General features: G+C 36.4%; 1 protein-coding gene across 1 annotated transcript; it reads right to left on the bottom strand.

Annotated features, from left to right (window-relative positions):
• Positions 1-310: 310 nt before the first annotated feature.
• atp1a3a (ATPase Na+/K+ transporting subunit alpha 3a) lies at positions 311-23,389 on the bottom strand (the record flags this gene model as incomplete). The annotated part of the gene is made up of 20 exons (XM_081376511.1): positions 311-1,221; positions 2,030-2,121; positions 2,253-2,354; positions 2,446-2,576; positions 3,420-3,565; positions 3,673-3,796; positions 3,910-4,064; positions 5,150-5,318; positions 5,442-5,592; positions 7,555-7,867; positions 9,332-9,524; positions 10,495-10,739; positions 12,172-12,370; positions 15,394-15,662; positions 17,305-17,422; positions 17,918-18,052; positions 18,385-18,498; positions 19,918-20,121; positions 22,614-22,673; positions 23,258-23,389. 20 exons carry the CDS (start codon positions 23,387-23,389, stop codon positions 1,193-1,195), a joined length of 3,081 nt encoding a protein of 1,026 aa, XP_081232637.1. The 3' UTR covers positions 311-1,192.
• Between the last annotated feature and the right edge of the window lie 497 nt (positions 23,390-23,886).

The following is a 23,886-nucleotide window of genomic DNA, read 5'->3' on the forward strand; positions in this document are numbered from 1 at the left end:
TCTAAAGATATTTATAAATGAAAACAAACGTCACGTGAATGCATGTTTACATATCCTGAAATGGCTATAAATTACACAAAAGGAAGTTTAATATTTCATTAACCAGACATCAGACACAAAAACAAACCGACGCCAAGCTGAGAAAAGAGAGATCCTTCTTTTTTATTTCATTTTTCGCAGTTGATTGACATGTTGTACCATTGCTTTTATTCCATTTTTCTGCATTTATTTAAACAATGACATTAGAGAGAAATCTCTTTTTCCTAGGACACAGAAAGATTGTATTTTCTCTTCTTCTTTTTTTTTTTTTACAGGGGAAGAGGGAAACGGGGTGGGGGGGGGCTGCTTCACATCGTTCACAAACAGACAAACAGACGGGGACGGACAGAAGGGGCGAGAGCAGGGAGGGAGGGGGCAGTGCAGGGTAAATGGGAGGGAGAGGAGGAATGAGAGAGAGAGAGAGAGAGAGAGAGAAAGAGTGAGTGGGTGGCAGTGTGCTTTGTCATGTCTGAGAAAAAAAATGAAACCAAGCAGCTCTCAGACACACTTCTAACATAACAAATATCGGACTAAAAAGTTAGGAATGATTAATAAAAACAACACTCAAAAAAAGAAAGAAAAAACACAACAACAACGACCTGGAAAGAAAAGACACCGAGAAAGGGAGGAGGTGGCAGGTGAGACGGGACCGGTTTGGAGCGGGGCGGCTGTCTTCCTCTTTTCCCCCCAGCAGAGGGCGAGAGTCTAAATAAATTTCATGATCATTAGGTTGTTTGTGTTTTCCCGACGGCGAGGACGGAGAGGGATGAGCAACAGTAATCTAGCGTGGCAGTGTTTGTGCAGGAGTCCCAGTCGCCCGTGACGGAATCTAAATGCAGCTGCCGGGTTTGGAAAGACGTGATGCGCGACATCCATTCCAAAAGCCGTGCGTGTGCACATGCTAACGGTGTGTTTAACAGTTTTTAGTAAACCTTACAACTATGATACTGGCAGATTCAACTGTAGTCTCCGGGTTTGTCGTCTTCCTCTGTTGTTGGTCCGCTCATCTCGTCTCATTTTTGTTTTATTATTTCAGAAAAAGGATGGAGATGATGTTTTTATAAAGGAGGGATGGGTAGAATGTAAAAAAGAGAGAGAGAGAAAGAGAAAGTGAGGGAATGAGGGAGAATTGATGAGTGAAGTATTCAACAATTTAGTAGTACGTCTCCTTTTCAATCCAACCTGAAGTAAAACAGAGAGAAAAAAGGCCATAATTAAAATTCAGCATCAACAGCATGAATATTAAAATCAAACATTCACAGAATATTCATAAACGAAACATTATGAATATGACTTTTTATTTTTGCAATGCATCCTCTTCTTGCCACTTTAGTAACTAAAATGTAAAGAGTTTGATTCATTTTCATGAATCAGTTCAAACTGTCAACTTCAGTGAATCGATTCAAAACTGTGAATTGATTCATTTGCATATTAAATAAAACATAAAATATATGTAGGTCAGTTTAGCTTTTTTTTTTTTTTGCTATGTATTGTTTTTATTCTTCCTTCTGGTTTATTTAGTGAAAAATTGAGAAAAAAAGTCCTTGTTTTCTTTTAAGAAAGATATTTTATAGATATATTTATTGTATTTTAGTTTGGGGCCAGTAAGAATTTTTGAAAGAAATTAATACTTATAAAGGATGCATTACATTGATCAAAAGTAAAAATACAGAAATGCATACTGTTACAAAAAAATATTTTAAATAAATGCTGTGCTTTCAAATTATCAAAGAATCCTGAAAAATATGTTTTCAACATTAATAATGATAAAATGTTTCTTCAAATTAGTATATTAGCATGATTTACATCATTTATTTTTCAAATGTAACAATGAGCATAATACTTATTATAAAAAATCGGACTTTTGGATGGTACACAAAAAAAGCCATGTCAGAGAAAATACATAAATATTGATATTTATATCAAATTCCTGTTTACAGAATCGCTAAGCTCTATTTCTGAGTGTGAGAGAGTAATTCAGGCTCTTTACCTCCTGGGTTTCTGCGCAGGATAAGTTTTCGGATCTCATCGTAAACAAAAATTAAGAAGCTGTAAGGGAACGCACAGAACCACCAACTGGGCCTGAGAGAAGAAAGAGAGAAAAAAAGAGAATTCGCATTATTTGAGTGAGTTTTTCCTCAGCTAATGCTATGATATTGACCTAGCATTTATCAAATTTGCTTTGTAACGTTCCATGAGGAAGCAACACTCACTTGAGAGGGTACATCCTGAGGGCCACATCCATGCCGGGGCAGTAAGAGAGGAAGGCAGCGAGAGCCGTCTCCTCAAACAGGCCGAAGATCAAGATTTTATTCCTACAAACAAGCACAATCATTTAACTCCGAATCCTAATCCAACAACTAATTCCAGCAGATGTCTGTTAGCACCAGGGCAGCAGATACTCACTTCATGCCCTGTTGGAACACAGAGTTGCGGCGAGTTTTGCAGATGATCACGTCGGCCCACTGCACCACCACAATACTGACGAAGAAGGCCGTGTGACACGTGAACTCAACAATCTTCCTCTGCTCATACGTCTGAGAGAAAGACATTATCTCATTACACATTCTTGCATATACTACTGTTCAAAAGATTTGGGCTCAGTAAGATTTTTTTTTTATGTTTTTTGGAAGGAAATGAATACTTTTATACAGTAAAGTTGCATTCAAATGATCAAAAGTAACAGAAAATACTTTGATAAAGATTTCTATTTCAAATAAATGCTGTTCTTTTCAACTTTCTATTCATAAAAGAATTCCTGAAAAAATACATATCATAGTTTCCACAAAAATAACAAGCAGCACAACTGTTTTCAACATAATAAGTAATGTTTCTTGTGCATCTAATCGGCATATTAAAATGATTTCTGAAAGATCATGTGACACTGGAGTCACCAAAATAAATGACATTTTTAACATACAGTAAAATAAAACAGTTTTTTTACTTGGAATAATATTTCACAATATTACTGTTTTACTGTATTTTTGATAAAATGAGCATAAGTAACTTTTTTTTTAAAACATATTGACACCAAACTTTAAAATGGTCATAAAACTTTTAGTTGTTTATCTATTGATCTGTTTTGAACGTTCCTGCATTGATGAACACATCTCACCAAATGTTCTATAGATCAAAAATGCTTGAAATCAGCATCTTCTGTTATATTTAGATTTTTATGTACTATGTCAAAAAGCAGATCATTTATAGCTAAGATGGAAGCCAATGGCAAAAGACAGAAAATATGATTAATAATTTTTTGTTTTGATAAGATGCTTTTTAGAAGCATCTGCTAAATATAAATGTAAAAATAAATGAAATGCTTTGGACGAGAGCGTGCTCTATAAATATGCACTGCATAGTTTGTGTAATGTGATGTTTACCCATTGCTGTCCGTAACTGTCCTCCAGGTCATTATTCGAGCGATCGTCCCAGTTTAGCCGGATGCCCACCAGCAGGCTGGGAAGCCACCCGTTCTCAGCCAGAATCACGAAATAACTGAAAAATCCTCCCAGGGCTTGAATCATTCCTACACACGCATATTTAAAAAGACAGAGGGTAAGTCACTTTTATTCAGTTCATTTCAAGTCTAATCTCTTATAACAGAGATGTTTTGTAATGTAGCAGCTCACTAACCGATCTGTCCATAGGCGATGCTGATGAGACGCTCGTTCACCAGCTTGTCCCTGTGGGGGTTACGAGGCTGGCGCTTCATGATGTCACTCTCTGCTGCTTCATAAGCCAATGAGATTGCAGGGACCTGAGATGGCATACAGCAATTGGTTAATGTATGAGTACTAGAGAAAAAAAGTGTATTGCCACTAGAAAATAACTCAAGAATATGTTCATTATTTAGATGTGTATGAGTCTCACCATGTCAGTGCCCAGGTCGATGCAGAGGATGGTGATGGTTCCGAGAGGAAGAGGAATGTTGACTAAGATGAAGAACAGGAAGGGAGTGATCTCAGGGATGTTGCTGGTCAGTGTATAGGCGATGGACTTCTTCAGGTTATCAAAGATGAGACGACCTGGAAGAGAAAAACACAGACCTCATTATTACCGAGTCATTCAAGTCTTTTCTTTCATTCATCTAGACTGTTTCTGTTTCATTTTTCATGATAATTTGCTTTCACAGAAGTGACCTATTTTTCTTTACTGTTGTTGTCGTTTAGATTTTTTTATTAAAGCGTTAAAAAAACCCACTAAAATAAAAATGTGATAAAAATGACAATAAATAAAATATTAATATTGATTGATTGTTATATTTTATATAAAAAAAAAATTCATTTTTTTATTACTTATATTAAATATAACCATAAGTCATATGGTTTAAAAAAAAAACATTTTAAATGAATTAATACATATTTCAAAATATTTTCAAAAAGTTACTATCAAAAGACACTCTGAATTGTGTTTATTATTTGGTTTAAATATGACCTACTCTTTTTACTGTTGTTGTCATTTTTAAAAATATGATAAAATTACAATAAATAAAATGAATAAAAAATATAAAATCTGATATATTCTTAAATTTGATCATATTTCTTATTTAAATTATCTTCATTTTTTTAACATATATTACATATAACCATAAGTCATATGGTTGTTTGTAATAAATGTTTATTTTGAATTAATTAATACATATTTCAAAATCTTTCTTCAAAAAGTTCTAATCAAAAGAAGTTACTATCAAAATCAATTGTGTTTATTATCTGTTTTAAATATTACCTACTTTTTTTATTATTTTTTTACTGTTGTTGCATTCAATTATATTATACTATACTAACTATAATATAAAATATATATGAATAATTATTTTATTTTTATTTCATTTATTTATTGTTTTTCAATCATATTTTTGTTGATTTTAATTATCTGAAAATTTTAGTCTGAGTTTTTAACATACATTTATACAGTTTTATATTACGAATGTTAACTGTGGACCCCAGGAAGACTAGCAACCGCTTTGTGGAATCTAGCAGAGATCCAAATGAAGAATAAAGAGCAAAATCTGAGGCACAGATGAAAACAATCTCCTTGTATGAGTTGCCCCTGGCTTGCTCTGGATTTCTTTCTATCTTTCTCATGTGCTTTGCCTCCCTCTCTCTCATACCTTCCTCAACTCCAGTAACGATGGATGCAAAGTTGTCGTCCAGCAGGATCATGTCTGCAGCCTGCTTGGAGACGTCTGAGCCCGAGATCCCCATGGCAACACCGATGTCAGCCTTCTTCAGAGCGGGGGAGTCGTTCACTCCGTCACCAGTCACGGCCACAATGGCGCCCTAAAGGACACGACACACAGAGAGTGTGTGTATTCAGTTATTTATGATTAATAATGAAGAGTTTAAATGTACAGTTTTTTGGTGAATGTGAGTGTGTGTGTGTGTGTGTGTGTGTGTGTGTACCTGTCTCTGGCAGCCCTCCACGATGATGAGTTTCTGCTGAGGAGAGGTCCTGGCGAACACAATCTCTGTGTGATTCCTCAGCAGTTCATCCATCTGATCCTGCGTGAGATCCTTCAGATCTGAGCCGTGGATCACACAGGCTTTAGCATCCCTGACAACACACGCATGAAGAATACTAAATGGAAACTCGCCCTCCAGTTGTGTCAAAATCAGACAAAATGTACAGCTGCTGTTTTGCTTTTATACAGAGCTGTCACGCATCACTGTCCTTCCATTGATTACCCTTCGCAAGTGTCTTGATAACTTTGGGTATGTAAAATCTCAGAAGTGACTCCCATGAGCGCAGAATTGTGATGAATGTTGCTCTAGAGTGACGTAAAAGTCGCATGAATTACGATAGGACTGTTCAGACTGAGGTCACATTGCAAAACATTTGACCTGTATCGGATTTAGGACCACATAAAGTAGCACAAAGACTCCATGTGGTTTGTGGCGTTACAAAAAAAAAAAAAAAAAATCGGATTTGGGCCACTTTTACCTGAAGTCTGAAGTAATGCAGGACTAATGAGTAGTACTACATTAACACTTTAGCTACTACTATAAACATATGGAAACAATATGAACTAATCAGCAAGTAATGTAGGACTGAGATAGCTCCTATTAGGTAGTCAATAATTACTGAATGAAATTAGCCTCACACATACATTATAAAGAAATACCAATCAATTACCAATCATCACAACATTAACGTGTCTGAGACGTGAGCAGTTGTCTTTTTTCCTCTGAACATGGTCATAAAAAGCATCATAATTACTCAAATGTTTCTTAAACCCCTCGTCACTCTGCAGGAACTATTATTGATATGGATCATTATTTTGAAGTGACAAACAACATTTTAGTAGTTCTTGAAGAGTGACTAGAGGTGCTTCGTAATCAGCTCCCTAGTTCAGTATTCAGGGCACTGATCAGGGAGTCGGACATTTTTAGGGTTGTCTCAATCGCGAAATCCTTCCAGTGCACTGAAACGTTTGCTCCCTAAAAAGTCCCACAATGCACCGTGAAAACCAGGTAGCATCGATGCTCACTATGTTCCCTTAACAAAAGTTCTGAGGCGCGAAACATAAATCACGTGAGCCAACTCAACTCAATAAACATAATGACACGCGATAGATGTTTTTTAAAAATAAAAACCAATTATATTTCAGCATAAATGTACATCGCTAGGCAGGTAATTAACAAAATCTAGCTAACATTTAGAATTTATTTTCAGCTGAAATGCTGCACGTATACGTAACAAGCAAAGTGCAAATATTGTCAGAAAGATATCAGTTATAAATACCAGTAGTGATGTTGTACAATGAGGACGTTGTCATGTCGCCGCAAATAGAGTCATCAGAGTCCCGATGTGTAGTGAGCCAGCGTCCTTACTGTCCTTACCAGTGACAATTTGTGTACACATTATACTGATTCACGACCAAGGTTAGCTAGGGATCTGATTGAGACGCATTCTAGGTTTTTCCTGTATTTTTTCCCTGCAGATAGATACTGAAACTGCACCATTATCAGGCAAAAGCATTTTTCTCCATTGATGGACATTCAAAAGTAGCCATGTATTCTCCTTTTGTAAAAAATAATTAGCAAATATTTTGCTGTATTATTGTAGATGCTTTACCACTAAGCGATTTTTGAAGGTATTATAGATGTCTTTGGTTGAAACCAGCCTGATGCAATTTAGCCAAACAGGACTTGTTCCTGGATCAACATCCTTTGTCATTCCTAGAAACAATATTCCTATCAAGCATTCATAAACCAAATCCTAACCCAAGCCTACAATTGGTGGAATTGAATGCTGTTCAAACATAATCCCAACCTTGTAATCAGATCAGTTGATAGGAAAGTAATTCCAGGACTTAAAAGCATGTTGATCCAGGCACATATCCTTGGGAAAATCATGAACGTTTAACACAGGCCTCCCTAAACGTGTTTTTTTCCTTTTTTGACATTTTTATCCATAGTATAGTAAAGTGTTTAGAGAAAATTATGGGAAGAAACAGACAAAATGGGATCGTGGAGTTCATTTTTTTTAAGTTTTCTGTGTGTTTTAATACTCTACCTGGGGTTGACCTGGCTGACAGGAATATTAAGCCGAGCGGCGATGTCCTCCACGGTTTCGTTACCCTCAGAGATGATACCGACACCTTTAGCAATGGCCTTGGCTGTGATTGGATGGTCACCGGTCACCATGATGACTTTGATACCAGCTGAGCGGCATTTGCCCACAGCGTCTGGGACGGCAGCTCGGGGAGGGTCAATCATGGATATCAGACCCACAAAGCACAGTTTGTCTGTCTGGAAGTTGATGTCGTCGGTGTCAAAGGCAAATCCTTTGGGGTACTTGTCCTCGGGCAGGAACACGTGGCAGAAACCTGGATGGAAGTAGAGGAAAAAAAATAGAAACAATCAGAATGGATTTATTCCACAGTTTTGATGAGCCAATTTTTTGGTTTTTCATGCGTCTTGGATTTCTATTCATTTTATAATCTAGCACATCTGGAAAATTACAGACCGGTATCCCTTCTTCCATTAGTCGCGAAGACACTTGAACGAGTTGTTTTCAACCAGATCTCTTCCTTTCTTACACAGAACAACCTCCTGGACAACAACCAGTCTGGTTTCAAAAGTGGACACTCAACTGAGACTGCCCTGCTCTCGGTAATAGAAGCTCTGAGACTGGCAAGAGAAGCCTCCAAATCCTCAGTTCTCATCCTGCTGGATCTGTCTGCTGCCTTTGACACAGTTAACCACCAGATCCTCCTGTCAATCCTAAAGACGAAGGGCATCTCTGGGACCGCACTCCAGTGGTTCAAGTCTTACTTCTCAGGTAGGTCGTTCAGGGTTTCGTGGAGGGGTGAGGTGTCTAAGACCCAACATCTAGCTACTGGGGTGCCTCAGGGCTCAGTGCTTGGACCACTTCTCTTCTCTATCAACATGTCATCACTTGGATCTGTGATTCAGAAACATGGCTTTTCCTATCACTGCTCACAACTCTACCTCTCATTCCAGCCTGATGATCCGACGGTAGCTGCTCGCATCTCAGCATGCCTGACAGACAGACATTTCTGGCTGGATGAAGGACCACCACCTTCAACTAAACCTTGCGAAGACAGAGTTGCTTGTGGTCCCGGCCAACTCAACACTACACCACAACTTCTCCAATCAGCTAGGTTCGTCATCCATAACTCCATCAAGGTCAGCCAGGAACCTTGGAGTTGTGATTGATGATCAATTGAACTTTACAGACCACATAGCTAGAACTGCCCAGTCCTGCAGATTTGCCTTATACAACATGAGGAGGATCAGGCCCTTCCTACTCAAGTTGTGCATGCTACACAACTCTTTGTCCAAGCACTTGTTCTATACAGAGTAAATTATTGTAATGCTCTCCTGGTCTTCCAGCTTGCACTATCAAACCTCTGCAACTGATCCTAAATACTGCAGCTAGAGTGGTCTAGCACACGTCACTCCTCTCCTCACAAAATTGCACTGGTTGCCAGTTGCTGTTCGCATCAAATTCAACCACTGGCTCTGCTCCCTTTTACCTAAACTCATTACTTCAGACTTACGTGCCATCCAGAAACTTGCACTCTGCAAGTGAACAACGTCTTGTGGTGCCATCTCAAAGAGGCACAAAATCTCTTTCTCTGACCTTTTCCTGGTCTGTTCAATGCTGGTGGAATGACCTGCCATTGAGTCCGTGTCCATTTTCAAGAAACCGCTGAGGACGCATCTTTTTTGGCCATTTTTTAGAGTTTTTTGTGTGTGTCAGGATAGTGGAGAGGTAACAGGAAACAAAAGAGTCTTTTATTTTGAGGTCTCTCTCTATTTCTCACCAAGCACTCTTTCTCCCAGCCCTCCGAGTTCCAGGTAGGCGTTCTGGAAGGCCTCCTTCAGTTCCTCATCCATTGGCTGCTCTTTCCCCTGAATGAGGATGCTGGTGCAACGGTCCAGGATGCGCTCTGGCGCCCCCTTCATCACCAGCAGGTAGTGGCTATCGCTACCCTCATCCGTCTCGTGCACTGACAGCTGGTGGGAAAACACATCCAAGCACATGAGAATGAGTGTTAATCAGAACTGAATAAAGTGAAAAGTAAAAGTAAAAATCTTAGAAAAATGGCATTGCCTAATGATGAACTAAACATATCTACAGTTATCTATATACAAAATCATTCTTAATTCATTTTAATGAATTATAATTAAAAGGATAAACTTTAGCATTGATAAAATGTAAATATTAATATTTAATAACTATTTATTTCTCTCTTATCTTATTCTCTGTTTATTTGTTTTATCATTAGTTGAAACTAAATGTATTTGGTTATAAGGTGTTGTGTTCTGTGATGTGACATACTATAATCCATCTAAAACTATTTTAAACAATATTTTGCTAATTTTGTATTATTATTATGCACGCAGCTTCAGAAGAATATATTAATGACTAAAGTAACTGAGAGACTACACATCATATTTGTTATTAAGAAACAATAATATTATAAAACAACAATAATAATTTAAAATTAAAAAAAAAAATCTAAAAAATCTCTCTAATCTATCTATCTAGTATCTAAATAATACAAAAGTGAAAAAAATAGAGACTTAATGGAATATTTGTAATAAAAAAACACTTAATTGCAGGACCATTTGACATGAACTTATGAAAGTAAAAAAGCTAAAAAGAAATGGTGATAAACTTAATATAAATGGTGACAGAACCTGCAATATACACTTTCCTTACACATACAAATACATTTTAACATAAAATCTTGGCGTTAATTAAAAAAAGGGGCCTGGACATGGACATTTTGCACATTAAGTTAAAATAATATCATACTGTTAAATATTGGTTGGAGTTGCACAATATTTACCTGGAATAATAATAATAACTATGAAATGTTTTTACACGAAACTTACATTTTTTACATTTAATTTTGCACCGACAGTAAAAATTAATGGATGCCGGACTTTTACTTTATAAATCCAGTCACAGAAAACAAACCTGATATTTGTTGGTGGAGTTGAAGGGAATTTCAGCCACTTTTTTGTTCTTTTCCCTCATGGCTTTGACGGACCCACAGGAGAGCTCGATGCACTTGAGAAGAGCCGACTCCGAGGCGTCACCGGCAACATCACGCTTCAGGATTGGCAGAGAATCCTGTCCCGCCTTAAAAACGGCTCTATTACAGAGCGCTGCCACACGGGCCAGAGCCAACCACGTCCCAGAACTCTTATCAAAGGACGCACCTAGAAGAGATCACACACGGGATCAATATAGTATCTTTCTACGGCCTAGAATCAATCAATCTATCTATCTATCTATCTATCTAGCTAAAATGTTTTTGAAAGAATCCCTTATGCTCACCAAAGCTGCATTTATTTAATAAAAACTACAGTAGCACAATACAGTGATAAAAACAGTAATATTGTGAAATATTATTACAATTTAAAATAACTCTTTCCTATTTTTATATATTTTTAAATTATTTATTCCTTTGATGTCAAAGCTGAATTTTCAGCATCATCACTCCAGTCTTCAGTGTCACATGATCCTTCAGAAATCATTCTAATATGCTGATTTGCTGCTCAAGAAAGATTTCTTATTATTATCAATGTTAAAAACAGCTGTGCTGCTTATAATTTTGTGGAAATCAGTGATATTTTAGTATCATTGAGATACTATTATAATTTGGATTCATTTTTATTTATCTGTTTTCGTTTTCATTTTAGTTAGATTTTAGCGATTTTGTTGTATGATTTTTATAAGTCTATATACTTTTTATAATTTCTTTTATAATTTCTTTGATTTTAGTAAAAGGAGAACTCCGGTCGATTGTCGAGTTCACGCGCGTGATCATAGGTAACTAAACCTACGCGCGTGAACTCGACAATTGATTACTATGGACTTCGACCGAAAACAGGATGTAAACACAGGTATGTGCGCTGGCTGAATAAACATTGTTTTTATTCATATCTTTCACATCTACTGCAGTCAGATTCACTCGTGTTCACTCTGAAGGAATCACTCACATTAGCTGTGCACTTGTAATGACACATGAAGGATGTTAAGAGGCTAAAAGCAGGTTTAAAACTTGCCCCATTAAAGTCAACAGGGTGCAAATTTTAAAAAGAGGATAACACGGTGTAAGCAACACCGATTTTTGTCGTTGTTCTCTGTACTGACAGCACTCCAAATTTACAAAAAAATGAGCTCAATGTTAAAATTGACCGGAGTTCTTTAATATATAGTTTGGAAATTATCCTTTAAGTTAAATTAAATGAAAATGAGAAATTTTGCAACTAGCAAGTTGGCAGCAAATACATTTTTCAGATTTTAGCCTATTTGATTTCACTTAACGTTTATTGTATTTAAAGTAACAAAAACATTTTTGAATGATTTTAGTTTAAGTTAAATATAATAACCCTGGTGAAAACCATGATCCATTTTATTTCTGGGTTCTTTGATAAATTCAAAGAACACCATTTATTTGAAACAAAGATCTTTTGTAACATTATAAATGTCTTTACAGTCACTTTTAAATTAATTTAACACATCCTTGCAAAATAAAAGCATTAATTTATTTCCAAACTAAATCTTAAAGACCCCAAACTTTTGAATGGTAAGATCTATCTACCCAGAACACTCAAGCAACCACCTAGTAATCCTCTCGCAGCTCACCAGACTGATCTTCAGTGGTGTCGGCCTCGTGGATCTGATTGTCGAACCACATGTGGGCGACAGTCATGCGGTTCTGCGTCAGGGTGCCGGTTTTATCCGAGCAGATGGTGGAGGTGGATCCCAGAGTCTCCACAGCCTCCAGATTCTTCACCAGGCAGTTCTTCCGGGCCATGCGCTTGGCCGTGAGGGTCAGACACACCTGAGACACGGAAACAGAAAGGTAGAACGAGAGGAACGGAAACAGAGGACCAGAGAAACAGAACAAAAGGAAGAGTGGTTGAGGCAGAAGTTAAAAGGAAAAGAGAGTGGAGAGAAAGAGAACCAAATAGAATTTCAGTGATATTATATATTTCATATTGTGGCACAATGCAACATCGTGCAGTAATAGATCTGTGTTAAATTAAAGCGAAGCACAGCACAGATAGAGAAAGCAGAGTGGTCAGAAACATACTCTACGCGATTGTCTAGCTTTTGTTATTGACGTCAAATGATGAGCGAATATCTAAAATCTAAATCTAAGGAATATTGGCACAAATTCATCTGTTACTTGGAGCCAGTCAAATTAGACAAATGCTAACATGAACAGGAGTGACATGCCCTCATCATCCAAAGCCTGAAGAAAAAATAACCCAATCCTTATTGATAATAAAGGGTTCACTTGCAGTGAGAAAGACATGTTGCGACCACAGTTTTTTTCTGAAGCGAATAAATGTCTGCCAGGGAACATGCAAAATGCAGTAACTGTATATTTTGTCTTTTAGACTATGATCTGACCTGTGACAGATGAGCTTGGTTCAACTATAATCAGATTTAAAGAAAATGGAGTGTGTAAATTGATATAAAAATCAATCAAAATGCAATAATTTCCAGCATTTAACAAAGTTTAGCACCAAAAATCAAGATACATATACATGTTATACAAGTTATATAGGGCAACACAACTGTTTTCATCATTGATGATAATAATAATAAATGTTTCTTGAGCATCAAATCAGCATATTAGAATGATTTCTGAATGATCGTGTGACACTGAAGACTGGAGTAATGATGCTGAAAATTCAGCTTTACATCACAAGAATAAATTACATTTTAAAATATAGAAAAATAATTTAGGCTGTAATACTATTTCACAATATTATATTATACACAATAAAAGTCGTACTGTATTTATGAATAATAATAATAATAAATACATCCTAGCTAGGTTAGGATAAATTTTTTTTTTTTTTTTTTTTTTTTATCTTACCGACCCTAAACTTTTGAACAGTAGTATAACGCATGGGGAAACATATTACATTAGTAGTGCTTACAATTTTTTTTTTTTTTTTTTTTTTTAAATCTACAAGACAAATCCAGGTAGTGGAGTTAAGTTCCTATTTTTTTTTTTTCATGAAATAAAATGATGCATTTTAATGCTGAATATTAATTAAGATTTACTCTAAAAATATAGATAATGATATATAAATTAATATTAATTTGCCAGTTTGGTACAGTCAAAACAATAAAATAAATATATATCATTAATACAAAAAATACAAACGTCCTCAGTGTCGGCGTAGGCAATGCATAGCCAATGCATATCTGCGTTAGATTAATAATTGCACTCTGACACATTTTGGAATGCAATGATGCACGAAACTGAGTGTGACGTCTGCGTAGGGTATGTTTCAGGCCTACAGTAGTTGTGTACCGCAGCCAGAGGCACAGGCCAACCTCAATGCACAGCTGAGCACAGCGTCTCAGAGTGTGTGGCAGCCACTAGCTTTCACAGGCAACTAGAGATACCACAGAGCAATACTTTTCAGATTTTCATATTGACCTATAGGCTTTCAACAGTGAGAGTCTGTAAAAGAACACAGGAAAGAAACAGACAGAGAGAGAAACAGCGATAGAGTCACAAAGAGTCACAGATATGAAGGATTAGAGAGAGGGAATACAGTTCAAGAACACACACTGTTATATAGACGAGATGCCACAACCCTAACACTGTAAAGAGTTACACTGGAGAAGAAAAGAAATGAACCAGAGACGCAAACAGATGGAACAAAAGGAATAGATAAGAATAAATGGACAGACAACAAATACACACACACAGATTAAACTGTCCAAATATAATCTCATGGAATTTTTCGGAACGGCACTCTATTAATATTTGAACTAGAGAACTGAACCCTGTAATCTGACCCGACCTGACTAGTACTGTAAAATTATAAGAATGAAACTATATGAACCAAAATTGACTTACTATTTTTTGTTTATAGTATTAAACATGCTATAACAAAGCACACTTCATGGGATACTGTATCCCACAATGCAATGCATTACTTGACATGTGCTCCATTTCTATTGTGATGTACAGCAAAACATCAAACATGTTTGCGTAAACTTTTTACTTTTATGACTATGTAATTGTTTGCGCTGCCAATATTTTCCATATTTTTAACATTAAATATACTACTGTTAAAAAGTTTGGGATCAATTTTTAATGTTTTTTAATTTAACTCTCATATGCTCACCAAGGCTGTATTTGAAATATTATGAAAAGAACAGTTTTTCATCTGTTTTTAAAGCTGAATTTTCAGCATCATTACTCCAGTCTTTAGTGTCACATGATCCATTGATTTGCTGCTCAAAAAACATTTCTTATTATTATCAATGTTGAAAACAGTTGTGCTGCTTCATATTTTTGTGTAAACCAGGATATTGTTTTCTATAATTTTTGAATTTACAGAAAATCTATATATATATTTTTTTTAATAAATCTTTTGTAACATTATAAATATTTGTCACTTTTTATTTTATTTAATGCATCCTTGATGAATAAAAGTTTAAATTTCTTTCCAAAAACAATTTTACTGACCCCAAACTTTTGAATGGTACTGTATCCAAGTTTATTTACTGACTTATTAGACGCCACTTGGTGAATTAATTATGCAAATGTGTGAATACAATGTAGCACACTACTGTTTGAAATATTCGCACTGTTCCACATAATATTTCCCATACCGTACTCACTAGGCGATATGAAGTACATACTGTGCAGTACGTTAGTTTTCCATTCCGAACAAAGCCATGAACAACAAATACCAAACCAAAGAAGATGACAAACACACATTAATTATACTGAAAAATGTTAGTGTCGCAGAAAGACATTTAAACACTATCATAGGCATCAGTACACACTACAAAATCCTAACACAGAGAAAAAGCTGCGATCCTCACAGTGACGGTGGCCAGCAGACCCTCGGGCACGTTGGCGACGATGATTCCGATGAGGAAGATGACGGCCTCTAACCAGCTGTAGCCCAGGATGATTGACAGGATGAAGAAGCTCACGCCCAGGAAGACGGCCACGCCGGTGATAATTTGGATGAAGTGCTCGATCTCCTTGGCGATGGGGGTCTTTCCGGTTTCCAGGCCAGAGGTCAGGGTAGCAATGCGGCCCATGACAGTGCGGTCACCGGTGCAAACCACAATACCACGAGCAGTTCCTGACAGAGGAGAGAAAACAGACACTTTTTAATGGTTCGTTCTGGCCAGTGACCTAAACAACCTGACATTTATTTTGTTATAATGATCATCTGACATTATTCAATGGCTACTTACCAAATATATGAATAAAAAAAGTTTTAAACCAAAACTGATTTGGTTTGAATTACGTGAGAAGAAAGAGAGTGTAGAGTGATAAAATATGTGACCACTGAATACCATGATTGACCAATCAGAATCAAGTATTCCAGACCACCTGTTCTATTGTTGTATTGTGTAGTAGTATTGCTAGTTGCACATAAATTATACCGTTCTTAGTTAGTTTGGCACTTATTTTTGCCTTATTACAAATTATATATAATAAATACACCACTGTTCAAAAGTATTGGGTTAGTGAGATTTAAAAAAATATATATATATATATATGTTTTTGAAAGACATCTCTTGAACGCTGCATTTATTTGATCAAAATACAGTAAAAACAGTAATATTGTGAAATATTATTACAACAAAAAATAACAATGTTCAGCATCACTACTCTCATTACTCACCATTACAGTCTTCAGTGTCACATGATCATTGAGAAATCATTCTAATATGTTGATTTGCTGCTCAAGAAACATTTCTGATTATTATGAAAACAGTTGTGTTGCATCATATCTTTGTGTAAACCATGATACTATTATTTGTATGATTGAATAGATTTTATTTTGAAATAGAAACATTTTGCAACACATTATAAATCTATTTACTGTTACTTTTGATCAATTGAATGTGTTCTTGCTGAATAAAATTATTGTTAAAAAAAAACACCAAACTGTTGAACGGATGTTGAACAAATAAATCTCTTTAATAAAAAAAACTAAATAACTAAGAAATGAATATTTCTCATATTAGTATTTTTCTTATTTTGTCTTTTTAAATTCTGAGTTCTGTGCAAAATTCAAGAAACCTCAGAATCATGTTGTGTAATCCTCTAATCCACCACATGGTGGCAGGAGAGTATGACCCTGGAGCTGAGCCAGAACATCATGAGATCACAAAACAGCGCACTGAGCACTGGACATATGCAACATCTCTTGACCTATCAAAACAACAGCATTACACAACTCACTGACACTGACATGCTCATTTCTCAGAGAACTCTACATCTAACTGCTTTAATTAAAGCAGCTAGATTTGTTAAAAGTAATATTCATCATCATTCTGAAGGTGTAAACCTGTGAAGCAAATGATGAAAATGTCTTTTTAGCTCCTGCAGTATTATTCATTTATTCATTTGAATCTGAATTGATTAGTGTCTTACTATCAAAACGAAGCCAAAATGGTTATATAGAAAGAGAAATGTGTGGAAAAACAGAGTGAAAACAAGAGTGTGTAAGCAACCGCGTGGGAAGTTGACGAGTGGAAAGACGGAGAGCAAAAGTGAGAAGTTGTTGTCATGACAACATCTTTCCTCTACGGCTGGTCTTGGCAAAGATGACCAGGAAAAAAAATGAAGAGATGGGAAAAAGAGTGCAATGAAAAAGCAAAAATCGATTGGAGAAGATGAGTTCATAAAGAACAGGAAATGAAATAATAAAGTGAGAGAGACACCAAGGGGGAGAAAATGGAGCAGTGAAGCAGCTGCTATGGCAACCGTACCCTCAACACAGTTGGTGGAGAAGAAGGCGATGTTACGGGTTTCCAGAGGGTTATCATGGGTGCAGTCAGGTGACCTGGTCTGGGGCTCTGATTCGCCGGTCAGAGAGGAGTTGTCAACCTAAAGAATTATAATATATATGCATGTATATATTTATAACAAACTTTTGTTGGCTTGATAATGCCTTGTCTGAAAGTTTCAAAGTGTTTTAAAATATTGAAGCTTGAAGGTTCTACAGACAGATAGATAGATATATAGATAGAGAGAGAGAGAGAGAGAGAGAGAGAGAGAGAGAGAGAGAGAGAGAGAGAGAGAGAGAGAGAGAGAGAGAGAGAGAGAGAGAGAGAGAGAGAGAGAGAGAGAGAGAGAGATTTTGATGTAAAATATATCTATATAAAATATAAGTAAAATATATATATAAGTCCACTGGCCAGTATATTTTTACAACCAGATTCCAGAACATAACATTTATATTATTACTTACTATTAATGCAATATACATACATCTCTGAATACAGTATATCCCACAATATCTCTACTGTAGACTACATATAGGTGCACGAGAAAGATTGCAAGTGTTCACAGTGAATATTTCCATCATGTTTGTCCAGGTACCTTGCAGCCGTGAGCAGAGGTGATCCTGAGATCCGCAGGAATCCTGTCTCCTCCCTTCACCTCCACCAGATCACCAGCCACCACCTCCTCAGCGTTTATCTGAAGCTTCTCACCTTCACGGATCACTAAAGCTTGCTGTGGACCACACACACACATCAATTTCAACCTCTAATGACTCTAAGGCCAAAGGAGAGATTAGAAGAGCATTAATACAGTCTAGAGGATTCAGAGACTCTGCGGAGGGATATAATAATTAGGATTATGACCAGAGAGGCAAACAGGGGATTATTAAGATTATTGGACTACAGTGTATTGGTTTATTTGAGTATTGCTCCTCGCTCTCTTTTTGATCCACCCAGACTGTTATTTTCAAGTTGAGAAGCAAAACTAGAAATATGCAATGTGAAGGTTGGCACTTTTGAATTATAATTTGGATGAAGGCTGTTGGAGGAAGTGATTTTGAGTACCTGGGGGACCATGTTTTTGAAAGACTCCATGATCTTGGAGCTCTTGGCCTCCTGGAAGTAGGAGAAGCAGCCGGTGATGATGACCACAGCAGACAGAACGATCCCCAGATACAACTGCAGAGCAGAGGACAGGTTATCAAACTAGAAACTCTGCAAGAGCTCACTAACCTTGATTTCTCTGATCCACCTTGTGAGTCCCATTTAGGTGACAAACCAAAATGGAAGACATCACGGTCAAAATCCCCAATATATCACACCAGAAATCATGTAATTGAAGCAAACCATGAATAATTATTATATTATGGTAGTCTTGTCTCTCTGTTTTGCATGCATCATCATCATTAATATTATTTTTGTCTCTTGTCAAAGTGTATTCTTAACCTGAATTAGCACTGTTCATAGAGGTACAGTTGGCAACACCATTAGGTATTTACATCATGCAACACACACACACAAAAAAAGTTTTTTCTTCATGATACAGGGAATAATCTTAGTTTCGGTTTTATTTTGTCATCATCGTTTTAATTTAATTTATAAAAACCTGACAATACCACATATTGAAACATAATAATATATTTATTCATATAACATAAATTGCCTGTCATTTTCTTCATTTCTAAGTCAATAAAGTGTATGCTAAATGAATGCATGTAATGTAAATGTAGTAATGAAACAAACTACCATTCAAAAGTATGGGGTCAGAAGTTTTTTCAAAACAAATTAATACTTTCATTCAGCAAGGAAGCATTCACTTGATCAAAAGTCTATTTAAAATATCTATTTGAATATGAACTTTCTGTTCAAAAAAACCTTTAAAAAACTATCACAGTCTCCCCAAAAAATATTAAGCAGCACAACTGATTTCAACATTGATAATAATAATAATAATTGTTTCCTGAGCAGCAAATCAGCATATCAGAATGATTTCTGAAGGATCATGTGACACTGAAGACTGGTAATGATGCTGAAAACTCAGCTTTGCATCACAGAAAAAAAAAAAAACTTTTAAAATATATCCAAATAGAAACTGTTATTTAAAATTGTAATAATATATCACAATACTGCTGTTTATACAGTATTTATTATCAAATAAATGCAGGCTGGGTGAGCATATGAGACTTATTTCAAAAAGTTTTAAAAATCCAACTGACCCCAAACTTTTGAACGTTAGTGTACAGTATACTGTATATTTCTTGGAGTGAAAAAAAAAATCGCCAGAAGATATGAATAGTTTTGAAAAGCTGTCAAAGATATATGCATTTTGGTCATGCTAATGGACCATTCTAACCAGTAAAAACTTAACCTCTTTACAAAGTAAAAGACTTTAAAGAACTCATTTACTGAAATTAAAATGTGAGTAGGTCAGTATTACTTCTCGTTTTTATTCTCATAACACACTACCCAGATTACAAACAAAAGTCTAGCTGCTGAATAGGATAACCGATTATGTCACAAACATGGACTTATCTACTTGCAATAAAATTGTGTTAAATTTCTGCAGTGCTCTAATGAGGCGTGTGTGTGAGTTCTCACGTTGTCTCCCGCAGGCTCGTCCTCCGTGGCGGCCTGGATGGCGTAGGCCAGGAAACAGAGGATGGCTCCGATCCACAGTAGGATGGAGAAGCCTCCGAAGAGCTGTCGGCAGAATTTGACCCACTCCGGGGTGGTGGGGGGTGGGGTGAGAGCGTTGGGACCATCACGAATGAGGTACTCCGCCGCCTTAGCATTAGTCAGACCCTTCAGGGGACAAGAGAGTGTGAGAAGAAATTTGATTCAGGAGTTCACATCAATTACTACTGCTCTGCCACTAGGGGGCGATGGAGGCCGTGTGGCTAAGATTTGTTGAAGTTCCTGCTCTAAAAAAGTAGTGCTTTAGACAAGATCATCATGGTTTACTTTTAAGCTGCTTTGGATGAGGACAATATGTTTGTATAGTATACGTGTGTTTTTTATGGCTTTTATGGCTCATATGGTATGAGAATATGGAAGTCATACTCAAGAAGGACAGACAATTTAAAATGCATATAAATACCACTCTATATCATCCATGATCAAAGCTCAGGGGTTTTTATTGTGGGGGCAAAACAATACAATGCAATTATGATTGAGAGAAATAAATACAAATAAATATTTCTCTGAAGTCTGATGTATCATATTTGATACTCACATTTATGTTTTTTTCTCAAAAAAAAAAATGTCTGGGTAATCAAGTAAACCTAGGTTGCTTCAGTCTAGTAACTGTTCATCTTAAAAATATTTCTGACAATATAAAAGTTATTCTTATGTTTGCTTGATCATGTTGTCAAATGTGATACAGTAGGCTTCATAGGGTTAATAGAAGCTATATGTTTTGCAGTACATAGTGAAAGTATGACTGCGTTTCATTGTCACATTCAAATAAAAAAACTATTCTGAGAATAAAGCTGTCTCATTACAATAATAAATTAAAGATGTGATAATACAGACATAATGTTACAAGATTAATGGGAGTAGGGACTAGGGATGGGTATCGAGTTTGATACTTTTAAGGCACCGACCGAATTGCCTCGATACCATCAAGTATCAAAAAACCAGTAAGCCAATAATCATGAAGCATGATTGGCTGTGGCGAGGCATCTAGTTTACGCCGGTTACACCCAAAAACGGGGTCCACACATGATCCAAACCCCCCCAAAAAAATCAAAAGTGTGTCTACATTTCACCAGGTTCGATGCCAACAGCACGCAATGCGATATTTGCGATGAGATAATTGCTGCCAAGACCGGTGTTGTGCCGAATTTCGACTCCATGCCAATTTATTACTTAAGAGCAGTCGACTGCTGACTTCTTCGACTGCAAGAAGAGCTGGAGCGCATCACAAATAAACCGAAACGCGGCATATAGGCTGCTTGCCTCACAGACATGAGAAATAGGCATATAGAAAGCTTGAAATGTCTACTTTTCAACAAACCAATTTGAAACGAAAACAAATACTCTGATTATGTAATACAAATGAAAGGTGCAATTTTCTCTATAGGCGCACGCGCATTCACTGTACTGCGGAGATGATGAGTCAGCAACGTCAACTTCATCTTTGCAGCCAACACTGACTCAGAAAATACTAGTTTATTAATAAACACTTAAAAGGTCTCCTTGCAATTTTTTCCCGACACATTCATAATCATTAGGCTACTTTTGCGGCAAGCTTTATGCAAGCGCTTGAGCGTGAGGCAAATATTCTGCCCCCCAGTGGCCTATATGTGTCATTGAGTCTATAAAAAAAGTCAACAAATTGAAAAAAGGGAGGTAATATGTAATGTAATCTTGTTAAAATGGATTTCATAAAATTGGTATCGAAAAAAGTATCGTTCAGAAACCGGTATCGAAGTCATGGTATCGGTATCGATATCGATGTTGAACATTTTTGAAAGATACCCAGCCCTATTCGGGACAGTTCACTCAATAACGTTTTAAAACGTAATGGGTTCAAAATAAAAAACAGACTGCATTTACTTACATAGTATGTAACAAACATTTTTTTTGAGTAAAAAAACAACAACACTATAATAATAGGAATGGAGTGCCACAGCAGCCTCATCTATGAGGAAATGGATTTAGTTCAATTATACTTGCATAAGATTCACCAAGAAAGAAATCCTTGGTCTTTTGAGGCATCAGCATCGATTTTGAGGCATTATCTTTAGTATCCGGACACATCAGCAGTAAAGAAGGAAATTGAATTCATTCAGGAGAAAGAACAAGACAGACATTCAGGAAATTGCCTTTTTTCTGCAAATCTCAAATAACAAGCAGTGGTCGACTCCACTTCACTTTGATGTTTTTTTCCTTATGATTCTCATAATATTGCTAATTTAATACTCATACTATAACATCGTTCTCATAATTTTAACTTTATTATTACTTTAATCCAGTGGTTCTCAGTGTGGCGCACACAAGTTCCGGTGAAAAGACGTGCAAGAAGCTGAGCTCGCCAGATTTTCTTAAAAGGTTTAAAGAGGGGGAGGGGGAGACCAGAAAAGTTTGAGAACCACTGCTTTAATCTAAAAATGTTACTGTTTAATCTAAAATCTTTACTCTCAAAACTATACCTTTATTATTGTAATGCTATTTTTGGATTTTCACATCTATTTGAATGTTTCTCTTCAATGCTATTAAATAAAAAAGATGGCTTTTTTCATGATTTATTTTTAGAATGTATGAACTGTTCACTGCTGATGTGAGAAACTCACCTGTACAATGTCAGTGCTGAACTTTCGGCATACTTCTTCAATTGACATCTTATGCTCTGTCTGAGGAATCACAAAAAAAGAGAGTCTAAAACTGCACAAAGAAAGGATGAATTGCTTTATAGAGTGCAACTGAACACACACTTTAAATCACAACTTTTGTTTCAAGGCAAAGTATTCTTTGAAAATCAATACAATATGGTGTACTTAAATTTCAGGCCCGGCTCTAAGGGGGTGCAAGAGGTTGCTAAGCACCCTCAGTTGATATTAATAATATATTGGCGGAACAGATTTGGCAAACGCTCCAGTGCACGTTGGTGTTTACGCTCTGGAGAACATCAAATATCTATTTACAATGTGTTTTTGCAGCGGTCTGCAATGTAGCCAATCACAGATGTAGATGTTGATCTCTTGAACACAAAGGCCAATCAGAGGTGTTTAAGTTCAGAATCCACTCACTGCTCAAAACGCCAGAGTTTTTATTCAGTGCTGAGTTATGCAGGTTTGCAAAACCTCTCATTAACTAAAACGGTATATACACGAAGTAAGAGGTTTGTTGTGAGTATATGTTTGAATTTTTTGCAAAATATTCATACACAGTACATACAAGAATATGATTTTTTTTTTAATATGTGGATGTGTCTTACCAGTGGCACTTCTTTCTTCAGGTCATCCATGTCTTTCCCACCCTTTCCCTTCTTGGGGGACTCCTTCTCATCTTTGTCCTGCGTGGTCGCCACGCGGTAGCTGTCCGACCGTCCATACTGCAGGGAAAACATTTTCTGTTTAGATCAGCTACATAATTACACCTCGAATAAAGCCAGCTTACACTGGAAGTCAAGCAATAAGTATCCTTTTTATTTCTACCACATAGGCCAGGCTGTACGAATATGCATAAATATTAAACGCAAACTGAGAATATTGCGCAAACCTGCAAGAATTAAATGAGCTAAATTGCACAAATATACTTTATGTATTTAATCTCACTTTATTAATCAATGTCTTTGCTGCTGACATTCGATGATCCAATTCAACTATATTAAGCAAAAATTATTTTAGATAAGTTTATTCTTCCGCAATCCAGAATGGCAGCACAGCTGAAAGGTTTGTTTGAGCTGCGCCCCCTACTGTACAGGCATGACTTTGCAATCTCGCAATTCCAACTTTTTTCTCAGAATTGCGTGATATAAATTCACAATTGCGAGTTATAAAGTCAGATTTGCGAGAGATACAAACTCATAATTCTGAGAAATAAAGTCAGAATTGTGAGTTTATA

This window comes from Scardinius erythrophthalmus (assembly GCF_964197995.2).
Source record: "Scardinius erythrophthalmus genome assembly, chromosome: 10".
In the NCBI taxonomy this organism is placed as follows: Eukaryota; Metazoa; Chordata; class Actinopteri; order Cypriniformes; family Leuciscidae; genus Scardinius; species Scardinius erythrophthalmus.